Genomic DNA, 18,624 nt, shown 5'->3' on the forward strand with positions numbered 1-18,624 from the left:
ACCCTACCCCCACCATACATTAAGATAGAAGATAGATGTTATACAATTTTGAAGTTCATGATTTTTGGGATACTAGTGGCAACCGCTGTAGGATGATACACACAGATTACTGAGAAAACAAGACAACCAAATAACCCCCTTCACCTCAACCCTCTGCCTGTTCACGCGCACCTCCGCTCTTTGCAGAGTTACAGGGTGTGGGAGCTGAATATACCCTGCTGTGGCCTTTTCCACCGAGGCTGTAGCTGCTGCGGAATCCAGTAAGATACCGCGTTATTTTTTTAATTTTCACAATGACATACATAATAATCAAGAGACATGGCTAATTATGTGGTACATGCATTTAAGTCTAATGGGGAGACGTGACATATGCAAAAGATCTACCAAATTAAATTGAATTGTTTCATTAAATACATTATTATTGAGGTTTATATCTTGTGAAACGACAGAGATAACTGGTAATTACAATCTTATTCTCACAATTCTGTTAACAACTGGAACATTAATTGAATAATTACGATTGTATCCCAAGTTGATTTATCGATCCCCTTGCAAGTCACCGGTTTTGTTAACAACACAGCCCTCTCGGACCTCAGGCGGTGGTTTGGGATTCTCAGATTTAAGTTAATCACGTGCTTGACATGACGTTTCAACTGTTGTAATGCATATGACTCTTTATGAACGGATCTTTTTGATGCCTTCCATTTGGCGCTGTCTGAGCTAAGAAACGTTCACTATCAACTGATAATAAGTTATCTTTAGTGCAGAAGCAATGCATGTTGGGTAGAGCGCATAAATATTACCAGAATCATTAGAAATCATCTTGTATATTTTTTAAGCATAAAATTATGCTGCTCAGATATGATCAGGGCATTGATCAGTTCTACATTGCTAAGCCGTTATTTTTGCGTTTCTGCCCAGTCGACATTTAATTCCATAAACTATGTTAAATGAATTTGCCATGTAAACATGCCAATAATTCTTAATAACTACATCTGGAAAACAAACTAGATAGCTCATTTTATGCGCATTGGTTTACCCAGCCTGCATTCACCGCGCTCTTCCACTTGGGCGTGGCACACCTTTCCTTCGTAGCCGCCCCCCACGTTCGTTCCGTCCAATCAGATACGGGTTTTTGTTCAGTCAACCCTAGGCAGCAACTGAAAGCCACGACGCGTTTACAGAGGCTGCGCTGCCCATCCTTACCAGACTCTGGTTTCAGCGAGGGAAAGGTGGTTTGAACTTGGTGCTATAGGCTGGCGGTTTCCTCGCTGCAGCGCATATCACTGATTGAATATTGTAGCCTACGTTGGCTGACAGCTATCGTTTCTCTTTCTGAACCAAAGCAAGCGCAGGAAAGGTATCCACCTGCGACCGCCAGTGACACACCTCAAGCATGGATGCTCTGAAATCAGCTGGAAGAGCGATAATCAAGAGTCCCGGAGTCCCGAGGCACACATGGGGCACGTCCAAGCACGAAAGTAAGTGCATATTCAGTTCACATCGTTGCGAAGGGTTATCTCGTTGATGCAAACACACCGCAACATTAGGCTGATGCTCAGTACGAGAACAATGTCTCAAGGAAATGAATCCTCTGACAATAGGCTGTCTATCTTGCTGCTATTCGATCAGGTTTCATACCTTGTTTAAAAATAGTTTATATCTGATTTTTGTAACATTTTGCTTGTGATTAAGAATTGTGGGTGGCTGTCAGAATTCCGGTATACAGGCCAACAGTACGTGAAATGCGATAATGTGAACGTTTTTGTTGCATTATCAATACAATGTTGTCTTTTATTTCCGGTCAGTGAATCAGGGCAACAATATGCAATTTCTTCCTGGTCCAAATGCTATTTCCTTTACCTCTCTATGCCTTAATACAAAATCCACCTTTCCCACAGGGAATGTCCACCTGTGAACTTATGTTGTGCTTATTGCAGTCTTCCTAACTATTTAAAGTGTCTTACTAACTTCAAACATGCGATGTCACTACTAAACTACACAAGACCAATTCTCTGTTTTTATATTAACACATAGCCTACTGCTTTTCTAAGTATGCCACATTGACTAGAGTCATTGGTTTATAAGGTCTGTAGGTATTCTTCATCCACTATTTCAGTAAATCACTGTGAAACAAATCCTGTCTCTGAGACATCGCTTACGTTTCCCAGCTGGATGAAAACTATTGGTCAGTGTTGTTGATGTTGTATGGACTGAATGCACAGTATCCATTCTCAATGAGGGTAGAGAGGTCAGAGATATGGCATATTTGGAGCGGGGGGTGTGACTGACAGTTGATCTTTAGCTGAGGGCTGTTGATGTTGTGTCACTACGATGTGTGAAGAGTTTGTTTGAAGAGTTCCCCCTGGGTCAGAGAACATACTGCCAGGGTACGAAAGAAACAACACTCGGTTGGCTCCATATTTCATAACAGACTGTTTCATATGGTACCTTGTTCTGTGAATCAGGTCCAATTCTCTGTCTGAAGTAAGGCACTATGTAAGGGGTTATTAGGCACTATGTAAGGGGTTATTAGGCACTATGTAGGGATGCAGCCATACTGCACAGTTGTGTGCTGTTTAATTAAACCAGCCAGAATTGCTGTAAAGAAGTCCATTGATCATTTCTAATCTCAATAAAAAACATGTTAATGGAATAAAACAGACTCTCAAACTCATAAAATGAACAACTGTATACTGAGTACTGTCCTGGTAAATCCTCCCCAGGACTGAACAGACTGACTCATTTCACTGTCGTTGGTTGTCTCTCCACTGGTACCCTATTCCCTACATAGTGCACTGCTTCAGCCCAGAGTCAAGGGGTCTCCACTGGTACCCTATTCCCTACATAGTGCACTGCTTCAGCCCAGAGTCAAGGGGTCTCCACTGGTACCCTATTCCCTACATAGTGCACTGCTTCAGACCAGAGTCAAGGGGTCTCCACTGGTACCCTATTCCCTACATAGTGCACTGCTTCAGCCCAGAGTCAAGGGGTCTCCACTGGTACCCTATTCCCTACATAGTGCACTGCTTCAGCCCAGAGTCAAGGGGTCTCCACTGGTACCCTATTCCCTACATAGTGCACTGCTTCAGCCCAGAGTCAAGGGGTCTCCACTGGTACCCTATTCCCTACATAGTGCACTGCTTCAGACCAGAGTCAAGGGGTCTCCACTGGTACCCTATTCCCTACATAGTGCACTGCTTCAGCCCAGAGTCAAGGGGTCTCCACTGGTACCCTATTCCCTACATAGTGCACTGCTTCAGCCCAGAGTCAAGGGGTCTCCACTGGTACCCTATTCCCTACATAGTGCACTGCTTCAGCCCAGAGTCAATGGGTCTCCACTGGTACCCTATTCCCTACATAGTGCACTGCTTCAGACCAGAGTCAAGGGGTCTCCACTGGTACCCTATTCCCTACATAGTGCACTGCTTCAGACCAGAATCAAGGGGTCTCCACTGGTACCCTATTCCCTACATAGTGCACTGCTTCAGACCAGAGTCAAGGGGTCTCCACTGGTACCCTATTCCCTACATAGTGCAATGCTTCAGCCCAGAGTCAAGGGGTCTCCACTGGTACCCTATTCCCTACATAGTACACTGCTTCAGACCAGTGTCAAGGGGTCTCCACTGGTACCCTATTCCCTACATAGTACACTGCTTCAGACCAGTGTCAAGGGGTCTGGACTATGGAACAATAGGTTGCAATTTAGGAAACATCCAGAGATGTTGAGAAACTAGAGTGAAAACTACCCAGTATAAATGAATTATTGAATGGAATATGTTAGCCTGAGGGATTTGATATGCTCTCATTGGATTAAGTTTGTAATGATTTGTGTGTGTGTGTGTGTGTGTATGTCGTTTTTCTTATTATTAAACTGTCCTTTGATCGAAACCAAATCGGCAAACCAAATACAAAGTATTTTGTGTTGGCCAATTTGTTGTTATGGTCATCTATTTGCGACCAATCATGGCAGGTTGGGAGATTTCTCGGAAGCACATTCTGCCAAGCCGTTTTTCTTGTTATTGTTTTGCCATTCTCCTGTTCCTTCCAAATTCCTTGGAACTTAGATGGCAGTCTGTCTTTTAAAACCGACATTGCTGAGTTGGGAAAGAAGCTGGAAATCAAATTTGGTTTATCTTTATAGAAACAAATAATTGGGTTTTATTACGAGTGCAAACCGTTGCTCACCAGTCTCTTTTCGACCCTTCTGTTGGCTGGGACTCCCTGACATCCAGAAAGGCCTGACACAGCCTCATGTTTGGAATGTAAGGCTGTACTGCAGAAACTTCCTTATTCTCTTACCTCAAAATAAGATGGAAAACCTGCAGTTATCAAACGCACTCTTAAGACTTGGTAGTCCTTGAGATAATGGTGGCTTACTCAGAATTAGGAAGAATTGCTTTTGACGTTTTCTACACCCCCCCCACCCCACACTCATGGACTGTCTCACAGAATATCTTTCTGTTTTGGTGCCCAGAAGCGTGTTCACATTATTAATCTATTACCTTGTTGTTGTTCTCTGTGTGATTTTCTTAATGTGTTTATTTCATAACTGTGTAATTGACTGTTTTTGTTTGCTGTAATACACAGGTCAGCGGTTAAAGAGATCCATGTCTCAGCTTGATTTCTCTTTATAAATAAAGGAAAACGGAAAAGATATGTGCATCTGGGCCTTTAATCAGTTTAATCAGTGGGAGAAGCCTGTTACGAATCACTGGCACAGGGGGTGTTTTTGTTTTTGGACCGTGATGATAGCAGTTTGGTCTGGATTAAGAGCTGACCAGAGTTCAATTAGTGATGATGAGAGACATAGTTTAGCAGTTAAAGCATCTGACCTGTGTCCGAAATGGTGTCAGATCAAATCCCAGAAACAGCTCATTGAAGAAAAAAAACGGACAATTATGCATTGCTCCTGTAAGTCACTCTGGATAAGAGAGTATGTAAAACAAAAAAGAGGTAAAACTCTTGTCTTCATTTGGTTGGTAGATTTAAAATGGACTTAACGGCTCCTTTGAGGACATGTGTCTGTAGTTGTTATGGCTTGGCTTCTACTGTGAACACTGAGCCTGCGTAAAGCACACTGTCAAATGGATGACATTTATTACACTGGAATTCCAAGGGTTTTGGCACATGGGTGACAAAAGGGCTTCATGTAATCGAGGGAAGTAGGGTGGAAGTGACACACACACACACACACACACACAAATACTTGAGTGACAGAATGTCCAGAAGCTATTTAACTGTGGGTTAGGTTTTGGAAGGTGTGTGTGTGTGTGTGTGTCAGTCAGCATTGACTGTTGGAATCATAACAAGGTTTTAGGGATTTTCTCAAAAAGGCCTGTTTCAAAATTCTTTACATTTTTAGGAAAATGTGAATGTATTTGGAAGTGCACTTTGAAATCCACACTTCCATACACTTAACCCCAGTATGGACATGTAACAGGGTTGGATTTAAAACTACATGATAGAAGACCTCCAGAAACAGGGTTGGATTTAAAACTACATGATAGAAGACCTCCAGAAACAGGGTTGGATTTAAAACTACATGATAGAAGACCTCCAGAAACAGGGTTGGATTTAAAACTACATGATAGAAGACCTCCAGAAACAGGGTTGGATTTAAAACTACATGATAGAAGACCTCCAGAAACAGGGTTGGATTTAAAACCTACATGATAGAAGACCTCCAGAAACAGGGTTGGATTTTAAAACTACATGATAGAAGACCTCCAGAAACAGGGTTGGATTTTAAAACTACAGGATGGAAGCTCTTCAAGAACAGTGTGGGAACTGCGTTGCTTAGACACTGCTTAGAATTAATAAGCATAACATTTTCCTAATGTCAGACACAATTAGAAATGGGAACTGGCTCTCCAAGCATCTACAATATATTCAGAATAAAAGGGATTGTTCAACCAGCATTTGCAGAATTAAAGTGATAATTCAACCAAAATACAAAATAGCACAATGTCCTTGCAGTGTAGGGAAAAGTTTTGACATGTATCCTTATTTGTGACAGAATTTGGGAATGGGGACGTATGGCACATGTCACTACATTTCAGGAGAGCCATTTATAAGAATAAAAACATGTTCTGGGACATTTTGTGTTTTTGGCAGAAATGCTTTCTTGAAGATGTGAACTTTAATTTGACTTAATAACTAGTATGCAAAGTGTAAATATGACAAAAATGTAAAACGCAAACCGTTGTTTAACCAGGGGAAAATACAGGGCTTTTCTTACTAGACATGATTGTCTGAGATAATGAAGGGATAGGACATGCTGAGTTCTGATTGGTCTGCCAAGTCGCCGGCTTTTGTCAAAACACAACTACTTGGTCAGTAATTAATTGCAAACCCTGGGATTTTCAAACATGGATAACTGCGAACGCATGGCTAGAGCTGTCACCCATATCACTGCCCTGATTTAGCTGGTCATGGCAAATCTGAGTGGGATCAAGTTGTTAGAGAATACCTTCTGGAGGACAATGATGCCATGACCCCCTCTGACTAGGGCCCAGACTTGGATACTGTTCATAATGTGTCCAAAGAACGAGACATTGCAGATTCTTCTGAAAATTCAGGCATTTCATTGCAAATGTAGAGATGGCCAAAAAGAAAACGCTGGCTCGTCTTGTATAAAACTGTCCACAGAGTTACTTTTATGAACAAAGGAAAACCATGGCATCCATGACAGAGACAATGAAAGATGCACAAATTCTTGGAGTATTGAACCTTGAGTGTGAACTGTAGCGAAAGCGCAGCGTTGTAAACAAAGTCAACTGACCAAACGCAAATGACAAAGGGCTTCGTATGTAATCGGAGGATATTCTGCCTGCCGCCAAACATTTCTACATGAATATGGGTAAATCTAACATTTGCTTACCAGATGTCAAAGTTTAGCATTTCTAGTTATCTAGCTAGAGCTACTGAAGTTACTGTTAGTGTTAGCTAGCTAGGTAACAACATTAACTTAGCAGCTAGCTAACATTCCTGGTTTCCAGCTTATTTGTTGGGTGTGATTATGCCTACCTATTATGTTTACATTGTCTTCACAAAAGTTAGCCAGTCACCTTTGTTTGTTGTGAAACTTGGCAATAAAACCCTTTTCTGGTTTGGATTGGGTTGTCACATCACGCATCAATCAGTACAGTAGGACTGTGAAACATCTAAGTGGCTGTCCACCTGTGCTCATACTATCTGCACTTGCATTGCTGCTACTGTTTTTCACATGCACATCAAGTCCATGTGAAAAAAACTTTAATTTAATTTAATTTGTTTTGATATAGTATGTCTTTATCAGAGACCAACCAGACCAGCTTTCTTGCAAGTGTGAAAATCTTTCAAACCTTTTTTCTCTGAACTAGGTAGAGCAGATTATCAACATTTAAAGCAGCATATCTTTCCCAAACCTTCATCCAAAAGTATTGTTTTATATACCATTACAAAGCTGAATCTGGACCTTTATAAAATGTAAAAAATAACTCACATTTTGCGATAGGACCCCTTTCCTGAATTCTGTCACATTTGGGTTTAGTTTTTTGGATATTTTCCAAATTCACAAATCCCATCGAAGCCTTAAGGCTGCTATCATGTTTGTTTTTGTGTGTCATGTCCAAATTATCCAAAGCAGATAAGATTGACTACGCCACTTAACCAAAGCATGGATTCCTGTCATACTTTGCCCATGAACAGCTAACACTGTCAGTTAAATGGGCGTGAAGCGTTTGTCAGATTTGAACCCATTTTGGCTGCTTATGGAGTGTGTACAGAACAAAAGATATGGTTGAATAAAGAAGTCTGAGTGCAAGACATGTGCAAAGGACTGTCTGTATATAGGATTTAATAGAGAACAACCAATTACAGTAGACCGCTATGACAGGACCCTAGGCAACTAGTCAGGACATTCTGCTCTTTGAGAAGACAAGCTGTAAGGATCCTCCTTCTATCCCTGTTGCCTTGGATGGAGTAGCGGTTCATTTACTCAATGAGTTTTAGGTAGAATCATAACACTTTACCAATTTGGGATGACCTCTGACATTGCAGACTGTATCCACGAGACCATAAGAATGCAGTTCTTAAGAAGCCCTGATGATGGTGTTGCACTGTAGGTTAGCTGTAGCTTGCCTAACATGCAGAGTCCAGCTTCCAGGTCATCCCTTCAGTTCGAAAAACCCTTAAATAGCACTTTCTGGGGGCTGTCATCGGGCGAGGCACTGGTCAGAGAGAGGTCGCGTGATTGGTGCAGGCAGAGAGCACTGAGAGGTCACGCACATCAGGCCGTCTCCGTGGATCATTTCAGAGGGAACAGGAGTAAGCTGACTGTTAGACGTTCCAGCGGTCAGATCCGACGCAGCGCCCCGGGGGTCAGACCGAGTCACTCTCCTGGGGCTGTGGACGGCAGTCGCAGCCTTCAGATAGAAACGGCATTTACACCACAGTATTCGGCTTCAGTCAAAGACACTGAACCTGAGCAGATTGTCTCCTTGAATTTAGTCACATTGGGGTTAGTCAGCTGCATCTCTGTTCTCTCCCAGTGACTCTCCATCCATGACGAGCTCTCCCCTCCCACAGCACCGTCATTAGGAGAAAGAAGGCCTAGTGCAGCCTGTTTGTCGGACACAGCACATCAACGGAGTGGAGTGATGAGTGATATCATCTGAAATAATGGCTGGACTCAGACATCATTAACTGTCATTAGATGACAACATGGGGAAGTGGGGTAGTCAGTATTGACTGAGCCTGCGGTTCTCATCTCCGTCACTAGGAATTTACTGAGTGATCCTGTTAGCCTGAAGGTTCCTCACTTTCCCCTCCCCCTCCTCTTCCCTCCCCTCCCCCTCCCCTCCCCCTCCTCTTCTCTAGTCCTCTCCTCCGATTTTGTAAAATCTAGACCCTTCACGTAAACATTATCTAGAACATAGTGTGTTGACTATTTAAATGTCTACTTTTATGCTGTAAAAGATATCGGTCCCACCACCTCCACCCGCCTCCAGAACCACCCCCACCCACCTCCAGAACCACCCCCACCCACCTCCAGAACCACCCCCACCCACCTCCAGAACCACCCCCACCTGCCTCCAGAACCACCCCCACCCACCTCCAGAACCACCTCCACCTGCCTTCAGAACCACCCCCACCCACCTCCAGAACCACCCCCACCCACCTCCAGAACCACCCCCACCCACCTCCAGAACCACCCCCACCCACCTCCAGAACCACCTCCACCCGCCTCCAGAACCACCCCCACCCACCTCCAGAACCACCTCCACCTGCCTTCAGAACCACCACCCCCAAAACACCCCCCCCCACACACACACAGACACACACACCTCCAGTACCACCACCATTTAGGTCAAAAATCCTCTTTATTTGGCCTTCATACTTTTGTAATATTGTTTGAAACATTAATACAGACGTCAGACTGATGGCCCCCATGATGCCCCCGTGGTGCCCCCATGATGCCCCCATGATGCCCCTGTGGTGCCCCCATGATGCCCGGTGGTGCCCCCGTGATGCCCGGTGGTGCCCCTGTGGTGCCCCCATGATGCCCCCATGATGCCCCCGTGGTGCCCCCATGATGCCCCCATGATGCCCCTGTGGTGCCCCCATGATGCCCGGTGGTGCCCCCGTGGTGCCCCCATGATGCCCCCGTGGTGCCCCCATGATGCCCGGTGGTGCCCCTGTGATGCCCCATGATGCCCTGTAACTGCTGATTCAGCTCTCCTATTTTTAACACTCCTCTGTGAGTAAAAAATGACCATAACAACTCGCTATTGAACCCCGAACCAAGAATGAATACCCCACATAAAAACTTTATTCAGCTATTAGACATGACCCAAAACACGACTGAGTGGATACGTGGTCTTTCTTGCTCTTCTTTACTTCTTTCTGATTAATTAAAATCAGAAAATACCGTCACTACATACAACTTCTTTTAACCAGTTGCATACTACATAATCAGGTCATAATTAGGTCAGGCTCTATTTTGATCAGTGCATTGAAGATCGTTGTTCAGAATGTGGTATTTTAAAGATCATTTTCAAAATGTTCTCTAATCTGTCAGTCCTACAAAACATCCCACTGAATCCCGTCCTAAAAGAAAGAAAAGCATAACCCAAATCAACTATAGGGGACTTCTAGTTGACCCAGCTCTGCACTCCCATACCACACATAAAAGCCAGGATAGAGAGGCTGAGTGAACATGGTCTGGACTCTGTGGAGGAGGGTCATTATATCAGAGGAGACGCTGTAGAAGGACAGAGTACCTGCCTTGTGATCCAGATAAACTCCTACCCTGGAGGACTGAGGGCCTTGTACTTCAGTTTTTACACTGTTGTGTCTGAACCAGTATTTATTATCAGAACACACTAACCTCCAGGACTTGTCATTGTGTCCAAACCCACAATCATAATCCACACTGGTTCTGTTAATGTCTTTGTATGAGACTGCTGCACAAACAATATCACCACTCCACTCTACCTCCCAGTAGCATTGTCTAGTCAGACCCTCTCTACACAACGCCTGTGGCCAGTCAACAAATCTATCAAGATGTTCAGGATAATGATGGATTTGATCTGTAGCGGTCACCTTTCTGTTGCCGTCAGACAGAAAGAGGTATTTGTTTACTGTGTTTGGGTCCAGTGTGAGTTGACAGGAATCTGGGAGAAGATCAGAGAACAATGAGGAAAGTTAGTTAACAGTACGTCCAATATTAGTTAACAGTACGTCCAATATTGTATCTACTGTCTTCATTACTGATCGGATTTTAATTCAGAGGAATGTCAGGAGACAGACATCTGTTCAGTGTTTGACTGTATCTATTTTATTAACTTTTAACTTCGGGTGAAGACTGCTAGTAAAAAGTGTTAATTTAGGATAAAGAGACTCACATTGTAGGAACTGTTCTCTGGTCTTGGGATCTGGATGAAGGAAAACCTCAATGTCTTTCACTAGAAGCACACAGAGACGGAGGCTTATCATCATACTGAATGTATAAAATAATGTCTATTGGACCATTTATTGGAATGCAGATGAGGTTTTTAAAAGCTTTACTGTGCTATAGTATTCTGCTCGTTCTGTATTATTTTCTACATACCTGCAGTGTAGATCAAGGTCCATTCTATTTTAAGGAAGTCTTCCAGTTTCTCTGTCAGCTCTAACAAAGTATTTCTCACGTCTCTGAAGTACTGTAGAGGACGGACAGTGAAGTTGGGAACGTCTGAAGATGCATCAGGCCTGGAGAGTGACAGATAATTCTGGAGGGTTGGGGGATTCAAAGAGCATACAGTTAACTGTCATTTTACAAATGTTCACGTTTTCATACTAGTTCCTCAGAGATTTATGCATTTTCATTTTCCCAGTTATCTCCACACCATACTCTACTTTTTTAGAGATTTATTTAATAATTATAAGGGTTTATGTTAACTATAAAATGACTATATTTAAAAAAATATACCTATCAACTTTACTCACTAAAGTCATATTTTACTTTATGAAACTGTTGAAGGTCTGTCCAGTTAATTAGAAAAGATATATAGACAGCAGTTGTGAAGCTATTCAACACAGTTTTGATTGGAGTTTGGTTGAGGCAACTCTGGATTTGTAATTTTCAATATGGTCATATTGAAAGGTGAACTTCTGTCCCAGTTTCAACTTCCTTGCAAATGGTGGCAGATTTTCCTGTAAGACTTTTCCGCACATTTCTCCATTCACTTTGCCATTTGACTAATTATGAACCAGCCCCCGATGATGTGAAATATCCCCATAACATGGTGATGAATCACAGTAGGGATGGTGTACTTGGGTGTTGAGTCATATCGGATTTGCTCCAAATATAAGGCTTCAAATGCATGTCCCAAAGTTCAGTTACAGTTCAATAATGTACATGGGCTTAAAGTGCAGTCTCTCTGCTTTAATTTGAGGGTATTCACAAATAGAGGAAGGGTTTAGGAATTACAACTCTTTAATATATAGCCCCCTCTTTTTCAAGGGTCCAAAAGTAATTGGACAATTGACTCAAAAGCTGATCATGGGCAGGTGTGGGCTATTCCTTTTGTTATTCCTTCATCAATTAAACAGGTAAAGGGGCTGGAGTTGTTTCCAGGTGTGGCATTAACATTTGGAAGCTGTTACTGTGAACCCACAACATAGGTCATAGGAGCTCTCAATGCAAGTGAAACAGGCCATCCTTAGACTGAGAAAAAAAAATATCAGAGAGATAGCAGGAACATTAGGAGTGGCCAAATCAACAGTTTGGTACACTCTGAGAAACACACTGGTGAGTTCTGCAACACAAATAATGCCTGGATGTCCACAGAAGACAACTTTGGTGGACTATCATGGAATCCTTTCCATGCTAAATAAAAACCTCTTCACAACATCCAGCCAAGTGAAGAGCACTCTCCAGGAGGTAGGCATATCATTATCTAAGTCTACCATAAAGAGCAAGAGCAAATACAGAGGGTTCACCACAAGGTGCAAACCATTCATAAGCTTTAAGAATAGAAATCCAGATTAGCCAAAAAACATCTTAAAAAGCCAGCCCACTTCTGGAACAGCATTCTTTGGACAGATGAAAATAAGATCAACCTGTACCAGAATGATGGGAAGAAAGAAGTGTGCTGAAGGCTTGGAACGGCTCATGATCCAAAGCATACCATATCAACTGTAAAACATGGTGGAGGCAGTGTGATGCATGGGCATGCATGGCTTCCAATGGCTCTGGGTCACTAGTGTTTACTGATGATGTGACAGAAGACAGAAGCAGTCGGATGAATTCTGAAGTGTATATGTATATATTGTCTGCTCAGATTCAGCCAAATTTAGTAAAGTTGATTGGACGGTGCTTCACTTTACAAATGGACAATGACCCAAAACAAACTGCGAAAGCAACCCAGTTTTTAAAGGCAAAGAAGTGGAATATTCTGCAATGGCCGAGTCAATCACCTGATCTCAACCCAATCAGGCATGCATTTTCCTTTCTGCAGACAAAACTCAAGGCAGAAAGACTCATGAACAAACAACAACTGAAGACAAATGCAGTAAAGGCATGGCAAAACATCACAAAGAAGGAAACCCAGTGTTTGGTGATGTCCATGTGTTCCAGACTTCATGCTATCAGTGCCTGCAAAGGATTCTCGACAATTTTAAAGATGAATAATGTCTTTATGATTGTGTTTATTTGTCCTATTACATCTGAACCCCTGAAATAAGGAAACTGCATGAAAATGGTTGCATTTCCTAAACATTTCGTCCGATATCTCTAAGTCTGCACTTCAACTGCATCTTGGTTGTTTCATTTTAAATCCATAGTGGTGGTGTACCGAAACAAAATTATGAAAATGTTGTCCGTTTTAAAATGTTTCTGGACCAAACTGTATGTGGTGTGTTTAGGATATTGTTGTCAAACTGTGTATCGGTTGATCCGTTTCATACTTGCTTGGTCTTTCAGGTGGGAGGGACATCCTGATCTTGGTTGTTGGATGCACCAGGCACTTCTTAGTAATTGTCTTGACCGTATGTGAAGTGATGTTCAATTACTAAAATATTTGTATACCCATCCCAGATTGTCATGTTTCCACAACTATGTCCCTCATTTGTGCTCATGATGAAATGTTGGCTTAGCCGTTCAGTACCCAACAGAGGAAACCTTTGGAAACCATTTGAATCGCTACAGTTTCACACAGGTGCAGGCCAGATGATGAAGAAGATTGATTACACCTGAGCTGATTTAAGACCACTATTACGAGAAGATTGGGGACTTCATTGTTGATATTTCTGGTTTTGGTTTTTAATGTATTCCTTTAATTTATTAAAATTGTCCTTTTGTTGTGGTGTGTGGATAAGTGAAGAAAGGAGTAGTTAAAATGGAGAAAAGTCATAAGACAAAATAGGGAAAAAACTATTTCAGGTGTACAGTATGTCTTGTACACAGTGTGCATGTAGTTACTCTGAGAAAAGCGATGTGATCCTCCGTGTGTGACAGATTCTTCAGGTCAGCTCCTCTCCTCCTCAGCTCTGAGATCTCTTGCTCCAGTCGCTCCTGGTGTTCTTCAGCCCAACTCACTTCAGCCTTCACCTGGGCTCTGATCATCTCCTTCATCTCAGAGCTTCTTCTCTCCATTGAGCAGATCATCTCAGTGAAAGCCCACTCACTGTTTTCCACCTCTGCCAGTGAAGAGCGCTGTCAGGACAAACCAAAATGGAAACCGTTTCATAATAACGTAACAGTATTGCTGCTGTCCCTCTACTTTCTCCAATTTAGGATTAAACCCGGGACCCTCTGCCCACAACAACTTCCCCAGACAAGCATCAAGACATTGACAATAGTTTAGTCCCTGTCTAAATGACAGCCCAGACAGTCTGTTCCCCAAGAGGGGACTCAGACAGTGGGATAGGACAGTGGCATGTTTCTCTTGCTGGCTGACTGGAACATTTCTTCTGCTCAATAATGATCCTCACCTTGAGAGACTCCACAGCCTCTTGGATCTCCCTGACATTCTTCTCCCTCTCCAGGACTCTCTGCTGAACCTCCTGGTGACTCATCCCAACCTGCCTCTGTGGAGAACAATATCATTGAGCTACTGTCAGGGCTCATGTTGTGTTCTTTTCATAGTAGCTTCCTTGAATCAGGGACCTTTGGACTGACCTGGGAGTACTGCAAGGTATTGTGGGTACATGCAGTATTTAATGGAATACCTATGACTGTGTATGCTTAATTATAACCGATAATAATTGATCATCAGACAATTTGTATTTTAAATGACACCCTATTATCCACAAGCTATGCCCCCGTAAGCACTGGGACAGAAATAATAATAATATTAATAATACATTTAATTTATATAACACTTTTCTTAGACTCAAAGTTGCTTTACAGGGGAGGTAGATTATAAAAACAGACTAAAACAAGACAAGAATCAGAGACAGATGAGAAGGGAGGGGGGCGTGGGGCTACGGATAGGCAGAGGTGAAGAGATGGGTCTTGAGGTGGGACTGGAAGATGGTGAGGGACTCAGAGGTGAAGAGATGGGTCTTGAGGTGGGACTGGAAGATGGTGAGGGACTCAGAGGTGCGGATCGCTTGGGGGAGGGAGTTCCAGAGCCTGGGAGCTGCCCTGGAGAAGGCTCTGTCCCCAAAACTGCAGAGGTGGGATTTATGGATGGAGAGGAGACCAGCTGAGGAGGATCTGAGGGACCGTGAGGGTTGGTACGGGGAGAGGAGGTCAGTGAGGTATGAGGGGGCCAGATGGTGGAGGGCTTTGTAGATGAGGACCAGGATTTTGTAGGTGATTGGAAGCCAGTGGAGTTGTTTTAGGACTGGAGTGATGTGGTGCCAGGATTTGGAGTGGGTGATGAGTCGGGCTGCTGCGTTTTGGACCAGTTGGAGTCGGTTGATGTTGGTAGAGCTGATGCCGAGGAGAAGTGAGTTGCAGTAGTCCAGTCGCGAGGAGATCAAGGCGTGAATGAGTCTTTCAGCAGCGGTGGGTGTGAGAGAGGGTCTGAATTTGGCGATGTTGCGGAGGTGAAAGTTTTAATGACTTGACGGATGTGAGGCTCAAGGGAGATGGTAGAATCAAAGATAACACCAAGGTTGCGGGCCTGGGGAGATGGGGAGACAATGGTGCCGTCGATGGTGAGAGTGGGGTTATTGGTTTTGCTGAGTGTGGATTTGGAGCCTATGAGGAGGAATTATGTTTTGTCCCTGTTGAGTTTGAGGAAGTTGTGTTGCATCCAGGTTTTAATAGCTGACAGACAGGAGTTGATGTGGGAGAGGGGAGGATTGTGGGGGGATTTGGTGCTGAGGTAGATTTGGGTGTCATCGGCATAGCAGTTAAAGTGGCGGAGTATCTGACCAAGAGAGAGGATGTAGATGATGAAGAGGAGGGGGCCGAGTACAGAGCCTTGGGGAACACATTGAGTGACTGTGGCTGTGGCAGAGGTGTGGTTATGGAGAGAGATGAAGTGGGATCTGTTGGGTAGGTAGGAGTGGAGCCAGCTGAGTGCAGTACCTTCGATACCGAGGTCTTTGTGTCTGGTGAGCAGGATGTTATGGCTCACGGTATCGAAGGCTGCACTCAGGTCGAGGAGGATGAGGATGTTGAGGGAACCGGTGTCAGCAGAGGTGAGGAGGTCGTTGAGGACTTTGAGGAGAGCGGTTTCAGTGCTGTGGAGGGGGCGAAAACCAGATTGGAGGGGTTCGAATTGGTTATTGGCATAAAGATGGGTTTGTACTTTTGTGGCGACTGGGCGGTTGGATATTGGGCGGTAGTTGTTGAGGGAGGAGGGATCCAGACCAGGTTTTTTAAGGATTGGGGTGACAGTGGCAGTTTTGAAGGCAGAGGGGACAGTTCTAAGGGACAGTGAGGAGTTGAAGAGGTTAGTGAGGTAGGGGCATAGGACGGGGAGGCAGGACTTCATAAGTGGAGTAGGGAGGGGGTCAAGGGTCCAAGGGGTTTGGAAGAGCTGATGAGTTTGGAGATTTCAGGAGGAGTGACCGGGTCAAACTGGGAGAGGAGGCAGTGAGGAGGCAGCTGTCCAGAGGTAGGGGTACAGAGAACACAAACAGGAACATGAGAGTAGCAGACAGAGAAGTGGCGAATAAGCAGCGCCGGCGTCCTCTCACGTCAACACCAGAGTTGTGAGTAGGAGGTAACCTACTCAGGAGGAGTAGGTAACCTCATGAAAAATAAAAGATTTATAATGGATTTCACCACAGTCCAGGGCAATGGGACAGTAAGCATTGGGACAGTAAGCATTGGGACAGTAAGCATTGGAACAGTAAGCATTGGGACAGGAGGCATTGGGACAGGAGGCATTGGGACAGGAGGCATTGGGACAGTAAGCATTGGGACAGTAAGCATTGGGACAGTAGGCATTGGAACAGTAGGCATTGGAACAGTAAGCATTGGGACAGGAGGCATTGGGACAGGAGGCATTGGGACAGTAGGCATTGGGACAGTAGGCATTGGGACAGTAAGCATTGGGACTGTAGGCATTGGGACAGTAGGCATTGGGACAGTAAGCATTGGGACAGTAAGCATTGGGACAGTAGGCATTGGGACAGTAGGCATTGGGACAGTAAGCATTGGGACAGTAAGCATTGGGACAGTAAGCATTGGGACAGTAAGCATTGGGAAAGTAGGCATTGGGACAGTAAGCATTAGGACAGTAGGCATTGGGACAGTAGGCATTGGGACAGTAAGCATTGGGACAGTAGGCATTGGGACAGTAAGCATTAGGACAGTAGGCATTGGGACAGTAGGCATTGGGACAGTAAGCATTGGGACAGTAAGCATTGGGACAGTAAGCATTAGGACAGTAGGCATTGGGACAGTAGGCATTGGGACAGTAGGCATTGGGACAGTAGATTCTGGAACAGCTACGTTTTAAGGGTGGGGGTTATTTTCACATCTTACAAATAAGATAAATAAAGAGAGGTAAGATCCTGGCCCATTTTAAATCTTATATAATATTTTTAAACAGGAAACCCACTTGAAGACTGAATCCTATACGGTGCTTTCAGAAGATATTTAGAACCCTTTGCTTTTTTTATACTAAATTGGATGACATTTATTTTTCCTCTTTACACACAATTCCCAATGATTCCCAATAACTACTAAAGATTCACACCGTCACCACATTAACCAAGAACCAAGAACGGTGTCATAATATCTATAACAACCAAATGTGAGGAAAGTGACCATAGTGAACAGATTACTACTACGTTTGCTGCCAATTCAAAAATGTATAAAAAAATAAAATGAATAATGTAAACATTTATATACCTGGATTTTGTTTCTAGATTTAATTCTATTAATAAAAATCCCAGTCAGGTCTAAGTTGGTCTTACCTGTTTCTCAGTCCTCTCAGCTGCTGCTGACACAGTGTCATGGCCTTTATGATCATCCATGGTACACAGGTAACAGATACACTGCTGATCGGTGCGACAGAAAACATCCAACAGTCTGTCATGACAAGTGCAGATATTCTCCTGAAGTTGTGCAGAAGCTCTGACCAGTTGGTGCTTCTCAAAGGCAGCAGATTCATAGTGAGGCTGGAGGTGAGTCTGACAGAAAGAAGCCAGACAAACTACACAGAACATCAGGGCTTTTGGCTTTCTGGTCCCGGTGCAGAAATCACAGCCCACATCTCCAGGTCCAGCATAGCACAGAGGAGAAGGAGCATGCTGGAATTGTGTCTTCTTCACTTTCTCCACCACCTCAGCCAACATGGTGTTTTTCCTCAGAGTAGGCCTGGCAGTAAATGTCTCTCTGCACTGTGGACAGTTATAGATTCCCTGTTGTTCATCCTGATCCCAAATGCTTTCGATACAGCTCAGACATTAACTGTGTCCACAGGGGATACCCACTGGCTCCTTCAGTAGATCCAGACAGACAGAACAAAGGAACTGATCCTTGTCAAACAGGACTTCCAGCTGAGCCATTTGGATAGTTGTAACCTCTTCAGACAAATTAATTGGAGACTGATACTTTAGGTTTTTAAAAAGTCGATAACGGGGAATTTCCTGGTTGAGAGAGAGAACGCGAAAGAGAGGTGGGAGAAACAGAAAACTGTTCCGTTTCCTCATTTAGTCAATGAGAGGGAATTTCCTTGTTGAGAGTTT

The 18,624-nt window shown here is 43.8% G+C and overlaps 2 protein-coding genes across 4 annotated transcripts in view; one reads left to right on the forward strand and one right to left on the reverse strand.

The window, feature by feature from the left end:
• Nucleotides 1-1,176: 1,176 nt before the first annotated feature.
• Nucleotides 1,177-18,624, forward strand: part of si:dkey-71h2.2 (low density lipoprotein receptor adapter protein 1) — a 57,147-nt gene continuing 39,699 nt past the window's right edge. For 2 of the 3 annotated variants that reach the window (XM_020056133.3, XM_020056134.3), the window contains exon 1: nucleotides 1,196-1,481. In XM_020056133.3, the coding sequence (XP_019911692.1) occupies nucleotides 1,397-1,481 (85 nt within the window). In that variant the 5' untranslated portion in view covers nucleotides 1,196-1,396. Of the gene's footprint in view, nucleotides 1,482-18,624 lie in introns of all 3 variants that reach the window. The other variant, XM_013138536.4, reaches the window with a different exon arrangement.
• On the reverse strand, nucleotides 9,668-18,534 carry LOC105028619 (tripartite motif-containing protein 16-like). Its single transcript, XM_020056132.2, has 6 exons — nucleotides 17,851-18,534; nucleotides 14,461-14,556; nucleotides 13,949-14,182; nucleotides 11,096-11,255; nucleotides 10,890-10,949; nucleotides 9,668-10,658 (listed from the first exon to the last, which is right to left on the reverse strand). The coding sequence occupies exons 1-6, from the start codon at nucleotides 18,229-18,231 to the stop codon at nucleotides 10,120-10,122; spliced, it is 1,470 nt and encodes a 489-aa protein (XP_019911691.2). The 5' UTR covers nucleotides 18,232-18,534; the 3' UTR covers nucleotides 9,668-10,119.

Source organism: Esox lucius, chromosome 18 (assembly GCF_011004845.1).
Source record: "Esox lucius isolate fEsoLuc1 chromosome 18, fEsoLuc1.pri, whole genome shotgun sequence".
NCBI classification, from domain to species: Eukaryota; Metazoa; Chordata; class Actinopteri; order Esociformes; family Esocidae; genus Esox; species Esox lucius.

Coding starts and splice junctions, on each gene's coding strand:
- LOC105028619 (XM_020056132.2), bottom strand. CDS start 18,231: ATGTTGGCTGAGGTGGTGGAGAAAGTGAAGAAGACACAATTCCAGCAT. Junction 14,557..17,850: donor CTGAGAGGACTGAGAAACAG/GTAAGACCAACT, acceptor TGTTCTCCACAG/AGGCAGGTTGGGATGAGTCA. Junction 11,256..13,948: donor ATCACATCGCTTTTCTCAGA/GTAACTACATGC, acceptor CCAACCCTCCAG/AATTATCTGTCACTCTCCAG.